This window comes from Egretta garzetta, unplaced genomic scaffold (assembly GCF_000687185.1).
Source record: "Egretta garzetta isolate BGI_Z169 unplaced genomic scaffold, ASM68718v1 scaffold912, whole genome shotgun sequence".
Taxonomy (NCBI): Eukaryota; Metazoa; Chordata; class Aves; order Pelecaniformes; family Ardeidae; genus Egretta; species Egretta garzetta.
In genome coordinates this window covers 368,661-379,873 of record NW_009258882.1, presented here as the reverse complement: position 1 = coordinate 379,873, position 11,213 = coordinate 368,661, and the positions used below count along the sequence as shown (strand labels likewise).

Sequence of the window (11,213 nt, the reverse complement as noted above, 5' to 3'; positions counted from 1 at the left end):
CCCTGCTCCTGCTGGCCACACCACTCCTGAGACAAGCCAGGATGCCGCTGGCCCTCTTGGCCACCTGGGCACCCTGCTGGCTCCTATCCAGCCGGCTGTCAACCAACCCCCCCCAGGTCTTTTTCCCCCGGGCAGCTTTCCAGCCACTCTTCCCTGAGCCTGTAGGGCTGCGTGGGGTTGTTGTGACCACAGTGCAGGACCCGGCCCTTGGCCTTGTTGACCCTCATACAGTCGGGGGGCATGGCACTGCTCTGCCTGGGGGCAGTGTCATTTTTATTATTGTTATTTTTTTCAAAATGAGTGATTTGAACTGATCGTTAATATCCCCTTCCTGCAAGTGCCGTAGCCCGAGCAGCGTTTCTCTCTTCCCGGGGTGGGGGACCTGTGCTCAGCAAATACCAAAGTGTTCAGAGTCGTTATTGCTCAGTTTCGATACCGAAGAATCACAAACAAATCTGCTTCTGCCTCCAGTGTGAGGAAACAGCACCAACTCCATGCGTTAATCTGGGCTTTGAGTTCTGTGCTAGGATGTTTGCATTCAGATTCAACAGGTATGTGTAGTCTGTCGGTTTTTCTGTTGATGCTGTGTTATTGGGGGGGGTGGGCGGGGAGGGGGAGTCTTTCCAAACGGTTGTGTGATTGTTGGTGTCGCTGAATCATGGAGTTAGGCTGGCGGTGCTGCAGTTCTACCTAGAGGATAGTTGTACTTTTAAAAGAGGGGGGGAAACAATCTGTGTGTTTCACAAGTATGGGACTGATCATGGTTTGGGCTGGGGTGGAGTTAGTTTTTTCTTCACAGTAGCTGGTATGGGGTGAGGGTTTGGATTTGTGCTGGGGACAGCGTTGGTAACCCAGGGATGCGTTCGTTATTGCGGAGTTGGGCTTAGCAGAGCCAAGGCCTCCTCTGCTCCTCACCCCACCACTGAGGGGCTGGGGGGGACACAAGGAGCTGGGAGGGGGCACGGCCGGGATGGCTGACCCCAGGGATATCCCACACCATATGACGTCATGCTCAGCAATAAACTACAGGGGAGGTTGGCTGGGGGGCCGCTGCTCGGGGACTGGCGGGGCATCGGTCGGTTGGTGGTGAGCAATTAAGTAATCATTTTCATTTGCATCCCTTGTCTGTCTTGGCTTTTATTTCTCTCGGTTGCTTTTCATTACTTCTTCCTCTTCTTATTATTTTATTTCAATTATTAAACTGTTCTTATCTCAGCCCATGAGTTTTCTCACTTTTACCCTTCCAATTCTCTTCCTTCCGTCCTGCTGCGGGGGGAGTGAGTGAGCGGCCACGTGGGGCTTTGTTGCCGGCTGGGGTTAAACCATGCCAGGGACATACAGTGTGGTTGCCCACTGTGGATTTGCAGTGTCGCCTTGCATTTGAAGCTCAGGAGACTTTGCACTCCTGTGTACCATTTCGCTGGTGCCTGGAGACGTTGTAGGTGAACCACTTAATGCCTCTGCTTACTTTTCTGTCTGTAACCTTAGAGACATTAATGCTCACAGAGCTGCAGTGAAGCAGGCGTTACAGCATGTCTTTGAACAGGACTGCACAAGAATTAGAAGATGTTTAGTTCCTCTTTTCTTTTTTTTTTTAGATTCCAGAGACTTACTAAAGGAATTTCCACAGCCTAAAAACTTGCTCAACAGTGTGATTGGACGAGCCCTGGGCATTTCTCATGCAAGGGACAAGCTGGTGTACATCCATACAAATGGGCCGAGAAAAAAGGTAATCGTGTTGTGCTGGGGATGGGTGGCGGGCAGGTATGTTGTACGTAGGGTGGGAAGTGAGCCAGGAGTACTGCTGATCCTGGAAGTAACTCTTTAACAGAGAAAATTATAGGACATAAAAGTTGCATGATCATCTTTCAAACGAAAAATATTCTCACTTCTTCCTGTTTCTCTTTATTTTCACATACTTTAATAGGTATATAAGTGGAGGTCCTCTCCCTCCCCGTCTGTATGTGGGGGAAAAAGGGTTTTTTTTTTTTTTTTTTTTTTACGTAGCTTGCTGTAACCTGCTTTTCTCAACAGAAAGACACATAATCTGTGCTCAAATGTGTTGGGCTATGTACTGCATTACTTCAGAAAATTAACATTTAAATGCTATATTTTAGACCTCAGCAGGCCTAGATTTTCTTGTCAGTTCCAATAGAACCAAATGCCTAAGCCTAAAATGTTCAACTGCAACCAGAAAAGAAGAATTCGTTTGCGATGGAGGGAGGCTTCTAGTACTATTGAAGGGCAAAATGAAATGCAGAGTCTTTTTTTTGTTAAATGAAGCAGAGGAATTCCAAGCAAACAGCTTGCCAAGTAGTTTGAGCAGGGACTGGGATGCGAGAGGCCTAGATCCAAATCTGTGCTACAAGCTGAGCAGAAGTGTTTAACTGATGGATGCTCTGTGTTCAGGGGTTTGCCTCCTCTTCCCATACCAGCTCTCATCCTAGAGCGGAAAGCCCTTTCCAGCTGCAGTTTAACTGTAACGTACGTTCCAGGAAAAGACTCAGTTCTGATGGATTAACATTTTCCAATAACATTGTCTGAAATTTCCCAGACAGTTTTTATTACTGTGTCCTTTCTAAGCATCCCTGCATTTTAGGCAATACATTAGTAACAGTTACTTTAGAGTTTCTTTATTATTTATGGGTTTTGTGTTTCTTGCTTTTCCTCAAGCAGTAGTGCAGTTCCTAACTTAAATTTTGGGATGCCATAATCAATGCCACCTCATTTTAGTTTCCATAATCAGATTAACATTGAGTGTCACTTCAGATTAAAAAAAACCCAGCAAAACAAAAGACCCCAAACACCAAAAAAATCCAAAATAGAGGTGCTGTTGGAGAAAATGAGGGTTGGATACCAAAACGAAAACACCGGTGCGGAAGGTGTTTGGGGACAGAAGGACAGGTGAGGCAAACTGGAGGAGTCTCTGTTGGAAGCAGGCAAGGTTTTTTTTTCTTGAGCGCCAAGTAACTTGGCCTTCGTGAGACAACTTTCTTCTCAGCAGGTCTGTGCCTTTTCACGCAGAGCCCCTAGGCAAAATACGTAGCAATTTCCTACAGTAAGATGAGATTCAGATGGCAGGCGGCCAGATGCAGACTGCTGAAAAATCAGGAGCCTTTTCTCTAGCTTTATAGGTGGGGTTTTCCCAGCGGACCTAAATGCCACCTTTCATCTTTGCTGCAGAAACAGGAGAGAATTCCTTAGGCATTTCCCTCCTTTGAGCCTTGCAGAAACTCGGCTGCAGCATCTGCAGGGCCAGGAGTAGAACAAGTTCTTGATCTGGAGCAACGTTTTAAAAAGGGCAGGGTTCAGCTTTCAACGTTCTTTGCCTTTGCAGGTTTTTCAGCTGCTCTCATCCAACTGTACAGGTAGAAGAGGAGCTCTGGTTGTGCTGTTACTTCTCTTAATAGCTTGTGTCAGGCAGCACATACTGAGCACTGGGTTCTCGTGTGCCCGATGAGTACGGTAGCTGCCTGTGTAACAGTGGTGAAATAGGCTGCCAATTCAAATTACAGCAGGGAAGCAGTTAGGAAGATTTGCTTGCCATTGCAACTGGAAATATGTCAGAGAGCGCATGTTGCTTCTCAGGCCTGATCTGGTACGCTGCAGTGTACACAGGAACAGTTATTCTGAAACGGAATTGTTCTTGTCATGAGCTCTTGGCATTTGATTCCTCTGAGCCGACACACCGCAGGCCGTGAAGCTCCGGCCCAGAGTATGTGGCATTGTGCTGGAAGTCAGCCTGGCTTCTGGGCCTGGCTTAGCCATGCAGCTTCTGTGTGGCTGTGGGTACCTCGTAGCCTCTTCTCAGGCTTTTCTTCCCATAAAGGGACCAAACAAGGAGTTTGGGATTTTCATTTGTAGTTCCCCTCTTTGCCTGGAGTTCGGAGTTATTTGAAGTAGCTACGCTCCTGGTGGAGAAGAGAGGTTATTCTGTGCTGTCTCACTTTACTGGTTATCTTTCCTTTTCAGAAAGTCACTCTGCATATAAAGTGGCCTAAGAACGTGGAAGTGGAAGGCTATGGGACCAAGAAGATCGATGCCGAGAGGCAGGCAGCAGCTGCAGCATGTCAGCTCTTCAAGGTGAGCTTACACTCCTCCTTAGCTTGAAGAAACAAGCCTGTGAGCATGCAGGCCTCGTCTGTTTTGGTGATAGGATTTCTGACTCTTATCTCTCTCTTTGCCTGTTCACTTTCTTAGTTGGACTATCTGTTCATCAAGGGTAGAGGGTGAAGTCTTGAGCTGTTTGAACCCACTTAAGCTTAAAAGCCCTCTTACTTCAGCCAGGCAGGAACTCACTAAATTCTTTGAGTTCTGATCTTTGTTCTTTATGTCCTAGACCTTAACCAGCTTTTATCTCAGTCTCAGCATCGATGGCGAGAAGTAGAGCTTCCCTCCAGTATATTTGCTGTTACTGTTTGCTGTCCCACACTTCAGTCAGTCTACCCGTGTGTATTTGCAAGCATAGTTCCTTCAGAGGCTCCTGTTTCCTCTTCGTGTAAGCTGTGGTGTGTCAATTAAGTGTTCTGATTTATGATTACTCTCTTAAAGTTATGCTAGCCTGCCACTTATTTATGGCTGGGAATGGTCGATCCGTGTGCACAGCCAGTATCAAACAAGTACAGTAAGTTATAAAGGTCCCTGGTTAAGATCCGGTGTTATGTAGCAGCTATCTGAGAATAAGATGTGGGTTTGTCTTCAGCTCTGCCACCGACCGTTGTCTGTAACCCTGAGCAAGTGAGTTTGCTTTTGGAGTTTCCCTTTCATCTATGGAGTAGGAACAATGATATCTTCCTCCTGAGGAGCCTAGAAAAGAGGCTGCAGGTGCTCTGACAAGAAGAGAGCTTTTTGATTTGTACGTCAGGAAAGCTACATTAAGAAATACAGACTTAATTTTTAATTTAAGCCTTCAGAAGTTAAGAATTGCAGCATTAAAACTAACAGTTTCATGGTTGGTGCTCATTCAGTTAATGTTCACTGGAAATACTTTCTTGTTTTATCCTTGCTAGTCAGTGTGCAACGAAAGCATTGCTTCCTGCTTGCTTTGGGAGCCTGGAAGTTTTCAAAGGAAGAAAACTCCTACCTACACTTATATTTTTCCACAGATTTTGGAAATGGCTAAGCTGTACTTTAGTTTAGAACTTAAAAAAAACCCCAAAACAAACTCAAAAAACCCCAAACCCTGAAACCATAGATTCAGCATGCAAAGCTTTAACTCTGGTGCTTTGCCAACTAAACCTATAACCCAGCAGTCCCTCGTGATGGGAGGCCTCGTGCAATCATAGCCATAGAAATAGCTACAAATGCTGCTTTAAATAAACAGTCGTCATTTCAAGAGAAGTAGCTGTGTCTGACTGGTGCACAGAGTGTCTGAATAGAGTGACTTTGAGTACAGCAGCTAGCGAAGTGAATTCTTGCTCTCCTACAGCACAAAATAATACAGCCTTGTCCAGTACGGGGCCTGAAGATGTAGGTTTTAATTTATTGCAGCGGCCTGGCAAGACGTGGCGTGTGTTGCACTCTAGATATGTCTGGAGCTTTGTGTACGGTTCAGTCCTAAATGTAGGTGGTAGGCCAGGACTAATTAGGAACTCTTCTGTTTTAGAAACTGCTGGGTTAGGGAGGTCTGGCTACTGATGATACAAATAACTGTTCCTGTGAAAAGAAAGGCAGTGAATTGTTCCCTGACTTCTCCTCTTGCGTTACCCAATCGCACTGGTTTAGACTAGCCTTTCCAAAAAGATGCATTTCATGCTCTGAGGTGGGCTTAAAAACTTCAGGATGCGAAGTACAGTTAATAGTTCATAAAATACCGATAAATCTTGGCCCACCCTTTCTAACAAGCTGTGTGATGCTAAGCAGTTGTCATCTGGGAAATGAGGTTAGTGAGCAGATTCCCTTTCTTAAAGAGATAATGTCAGGAGGAAAGCTTTATGTTTCTCAAAGTCTTTTCTTTCTCTCCTTTTCTGTGGGATATGAAGAAATTGCTCCTGCATTTCTCTCCTTTACCAGATGTGGTTCAGTTTCCTGCAGAGTTACCCATATCTCTCTTCACTACTAACAATGCATTTTTCTCTCGTAGGGCTGGGGTTTGCTGGGGCCCAGAAATGAGCTCTTTGATGCTGCAAAGTACCGGCTTCTCGCTGACCAGCTTGGCTGTCCTGACGAGAGATGGTGCTCGGAGGGCAAGTGGCGCTCCAAGTCTGGACCTTCTCTCGCCGACTTGTCAACCTGCTGGCGACGGATGGAGCCGGACGATTCCATCCAGCCCATGGAACAGGGCAGGATGCCTAAAGCAATGAGGAGAGAGGAGCTGGAGGAGGGGGAGCTGGAGGAAGGGGAACTGGAGGAAGGCGAGCTGGAAGAAGAAGCAATCGATGTTTCTGATTACCTACCTATGGCGCATCAGGATGCTCGAACCCCAGGCAGGGATGCAAGGTACGTCTGCCCTGAGAGCTGCTAACCCAAGGCAGTAAAGAAGAGAGGCTTTTCTTTGTAGCTGATGCACCCCTGCAGTTCCCCACAGTTGAGCTGCAGCTTCCCACGTTGCTGGCGTGGCCTGTAGATGGGCCAAGCACTGACTACTGTACCATTCTCTGTGCGAGCAGTAGTGGGGCAGCCTGGTCGTATACCTGGCTATCGTCACAAGGGAACGCACAGGCATCTTCTCTGGAGCCTTGCCCTTTGGGTAGGCTGCTGCCTACTTGTTACCTGCCGTTCTTATTCTTCTGTGCCTAAAGACATTTCCATTCCCAGAAATTGTGCGTGTGTACTTAGACCTTTTTTGACCATCCCGCTTTTGAGGGCAATATTAAATCTCCTCCTTTTCGTCACCACAGTTGCTTGCTTGACTTCATGTTTTATCAGCACCAATGCTGGATTTTTAATAGCCAACAGGAGTAAGATCCAGAAGGACCTGATGGTGGTGGTTGTTTTTAGGGATGCTCGTTGGATTCAGATTATTTATTTGTTTATTAAATCTGTTGATGCTAGCTGGTTTGTCATGCTAGTGTAAAGGTTTGATTGCTTTTTAGTAGGTGGCTTTACTGGGCTGGGTGACTGTTCTGTGACTGACAGATTTTAGTAGCAAGATGCAGCTTGACTTTTCAGTGGGCCACAATTATCTGTGCCTTTAACTACTCGGTTTCGGACCTCAGTAGCAGACCTGCAGTGAGGTGGGTCTGAGCACTGAGTGGGTGTTTGTGCATCAAACTGTTCTCATCTTCCATCTAGCCGAGGAGGGAGTTCCATTGAAATGACAGACGACAACACTGCCATCCGTGCCCTGACGCAGTTCCCACTTCCCAAAAATCTCCTGGCCCAAGTGATTCAGATCGCAACCTCTTCCTCCACAGTCAAGGTAAGGTGCTGTTTGACCCCTGCCAGGGATGAAGCTCGAAGACTCCAACTGGAATCACTTTGGATGCTTTTTTTGGGCAGCTTGAGAACTGGGGAGAGAAGGGAAGTTAAAACTAAGCCTAGAAAAATCAGCCTGAAGAGCAGGGAAAAGATTTTGTGGTGAGAATTGAGGAAGTGTCATAAAAGTAGCATGAGGAATGTTGTTACTTGAGGCCAGGGCAAGAGGAGCCACTTTATGAATGAAGGAGAATATTTGCTAAGGTGATAGGTTTTCATTTCCCCATATATCTGCAACACACACAAGTTTCTGTTACCCGGAGCAATCTGTAATTTCTGTGCTGACGGAATCTTTCCACAACTTGATTCTTGCCAGTATGCGGTGATCCTCCTCCTTGGTATGTGTCACCCACCTCCTTCCAGACCTCCTGTGCTTAGCAAGCAGTAGCTGTGCTCCGCCTCGTAGGCTCTCAGTGACGTTCTTCACGCAGCTGTCTGCTCTCACTTCTGCTTAGCCAGTGCTTTGCGAGCTGGGGGGCAGAATTCAGTGCAGTAAACCTGTTCTCATGCACTGTTCAAAAAAATAAAAATCCCAAACAAACAAACAAAACCCCCAACAATTTAAGTTCTGGTTGGAAATATTGGGGTATTTTCAAAATGCCTGCCTAGTAATGCAGGCTCTTAATATCTCCCCCAATCTGATGTTATTTATGTGCCTTTTAGGAATACATGCAGTTCCGTACAGTGGGCACCAAGACCAAGATCTGCAAGCTCACACTCCGCTGGCCCTGTCCGATGACTTTTGCTGCCAAGGGCCGTCGCAAGGTGGAGGCAGAAAACAAAGCAGCGGCACTGGCCTGTCAGAAGCTTAAGGTAAGTACACGTGGCTCCTACACCCCATGTCTAATGTGTCTGTGAATTGAGGCTCCTTGCACCTGACTTACCATATTTGAGCCTAATGGGGTGATGCCTGAAACTCTGATCTTTGACGTCATGCTTAATAAACACGTATTTCTGAACCTTAGGATTCAGTCTGACCGCTGTTGTACCCCTCTAGTGTCTAATCTGCAATGACGACCCCTCAAAGGCTGTTGTGCTTGTGTTGAGCCCTCAGCAGAGTGATGTGTAGGGATCACCCTGGAAGTGTTAGCCTGTTCTCCTGGCCACCTTGCTGCCCTCTAGCAAGACAGACTATCTTCCCATTCTTCTAGGTGGACTAATCCAGACACATTGCTGCAGTAGTTTTGCTGCAGACTCTACAGTCAGCAGAGGGGGAGTCCAAGAAAGTAGCACGGGACTAATTACTGAATTATCACAGCGTACCAGAACCCCAGAGCGAGAGTTAAGGACACTTGCGAGAGGGTCTGGTCAGATACAGTTGTGGCTGCTGTTCCTTTGATGGGTGATGACTCGCTCCTTGTGAGTTTTGGGGGCAGGTAGCGGTTGGCTCCAGTGTGTCCGTTTCACCAGAGTTGAGATGGGATGAGTCTTGTCTGTTGCTGTGGCAAAAGCAGAAAGTGATGGATTTGGGGTATGGGGTAAGGAGTTAGCCCATCTGAACTTGTAGGACCCATGTGCTCTCTATACCAGCACTTGTATGCAGCAGTCTTGTGTCTGATAGCGGTGTTTGCCTCTTCCTTTGCAGAGCCTTGGCTTGGTGGACAAGAACAACAACCCCCTCAGCCATGCTATGTACAACATGACTTCACTCCGGGAGCTTGGTGAGAACCAGAGGAAACCCTGCCACATCAAAGTCCCTGAAGCAACCCTGCGGAAAATTGAGAACTACCTGAATCATGTAAGGCTTGCTCAGCTGTCCGAGAACGCTGATCCCATTTAACTTCAGGAATTGCGCTTGGGTCGAGAGCTTTGTGTCAAAATGTTGAGGGAATTCATAGCTTGATAGTTTGCCACGAAAACTGATCGGTCTCTGCTGACCTTTGGGGAAGGGAGGCCCTTACTGGTCAGTGGGCCTTCTCTGTATGCCTCTGTGACGTCTGTCTGCATTATTTGGCTTTTGGGATGTTACGGAGTGCAGTTTTGCCTTGCTTATAGCCTCCTTTGCGGGCTTATGAATGCTGCCTCATGCAGGTGCTGGTTCCATTGAACTCCAGTTGTTCCACCTTAGCTTTACAAGGACCAGATGCCAGTACCTGTACATTTCCCTTGGGGGTGTCACTCACAGTGTTGTACCTTAGTGGTGGGTGCAGGTCCCCAGGCACCTGGCGGTGCTTTCACCCAGGAGATCCCTTTTCTTGGTGGACCAGTGGTGAACAGACTGAGACAGGGTTCCTTAGCAGCATTCGCTGTCAAGGCAGGAGTTAGAGCTAAGGTAAGATGAGGTTGAGTGTTGCTCTGGTTCAGTTGGGTGTAGCTTATTGAAGTCCTTGAAAATAACACCTGTGTTTGGAAGTTGGCAAGTCACTGATGCAGCACTCTTGGGCCTGAACAGTAAAGATCTTGGGTGATCTTTACAGTATCTTACAGATACTACAAAGCAGTAGCGAATGTCCTGGAAAGATGTATCTTGAAGGAGCTTGGTCTGCCTCCCATGCATACACGAACACGAGCTGTCACACCATGCATGGAGGGGACAGCCTTGCGACTCTGAATAAGGCTGAATCCAAAAGTACTGATTTGTAGCTGAACTTCTAATCCTGTGAACATCTGGGCCAATGCTTTGATTTGTGTTCTAGACAATTCCTGACCTATTGTTGCTCCTTTTAGTTCTTCCTGTGGGATGTGGGACTTCTGTTTTTTCTTTTGCCAAGATCGAATATTTCTGGCTTAGCTGAATGCTTATGTTTTGTGCAAGTTACGAGTCTGGGCTTCCTGAGGGAGAGAAGGGTGGGTGGTGTAACTTGATAGTTTCCAAAAGTTGTCTTTGAGAGGCCGTTGCATCACTTGCATGCAGCGTAGCCACTGACTTGAAGAGCTTAAGTTGCTGTTTTGTGCCTGGCAGTTCAGGCATCAGCGCTGATACCTCTCTTAAAATAGGGGACACAATGAGGAAAATGCAGGAAGGTGCCCAAGTTTAATTCTGACTTTAAATAACCTCAATTCAGAATATAAGTGGCTGAGTTACCTGAAATCTGAAGAGATCTTGGCAGAGCTTCAAGGCCAGAGCAAAGCCGGTCTGGCCGAGTCTGTTCCAGGCACTCGTTTCTTTCTGTCCTTCTCGGGACTGGCACTTGTCTTTCTGTCCCTGCCAACTTTCTCCATCTCTTCCAGTATCCAGTGGACATCAGGGAATCCAGGCCCCGGATTGCCGATGACATGATGAACCTGAGCAAGGAATCCGGTGCGATAAGTGATGCAATCACGGGGAAGACATATATACCCATGTTGGAAGCAGAGGAAGTGCGCCTTAGCCAGAATCTCCTGGCCCTCTGGAAAAGGAGAGGATCCTCATGGCAGGAGAGCCACCCACTGCCAGTAGATCCTCACAAGGACACCATCCTATCAGCCATTGAGCAGAACCCTGTAGTGGTAATAGCAGGAGACACAGGCTGTGGGAAAACCACGAGGATCCCTCAGCTCCTGCTGGAACACTACATCCTGGAGGGACGTGGCGCCCGCTGCAACGTGGTGATCACCCAGCCCAGGAGGATCAGCGCCATCTCGGTTGCCCAGCGCGTGGCACAAGAATTGGGTCCCAACATGAGGAAGAATGTGGGCTACCAGGTGCGACTGGAGAGCAAGCCACCTGCCAGGGGAGGAGCCCTGCTTTTCTGCACCGTGGGCATCCTGCTGCGGAAGCTGCAGGGGAACCCCAGCCTGGAGGGTGTCAGCCACGTCGTGGTTGATGAGGGCCACGAGCGAGACGTCAACACTGATTTCCTGCTCATCCCGCTGAA

The 11,213-nt window shown here is 47.6% G+C and overlaps 1 protein-coding gene across 1 annotated transcript in view; it reads left to right on the top strand.

The window, feature by feature from the left end:
* Positions 1–11,213, top strand: part of DHX30 (DExH-box helicase 30) — a 32,919-nt gene that overhangs the window by 11,222 nt on the left and 10,484 nt on the right. The window contains 7 exon segments of the mRNA XM_035889474.1: positions 1,599–1,729; positions 3,973–4,083; positions 6,083–6,438; positions 7,234–7,360; positions 8,080–8,229; positions 9,002–9,154; positions 10,588–11,213. The exon segment at positions 10,588–11,213 is cut by the window's right edge and continues 22 nt beyond it. Of these exon segments, the coding sequence (XP_035745367.1) occupies positions 1,599–1,729; positions 3,973–4,083; positions 6,083–6,438; positions 7,234–7,360; positions 8,080–8,229; positions 9,002–9,154; positions 10,588–11,213 (1,654 nt within the window).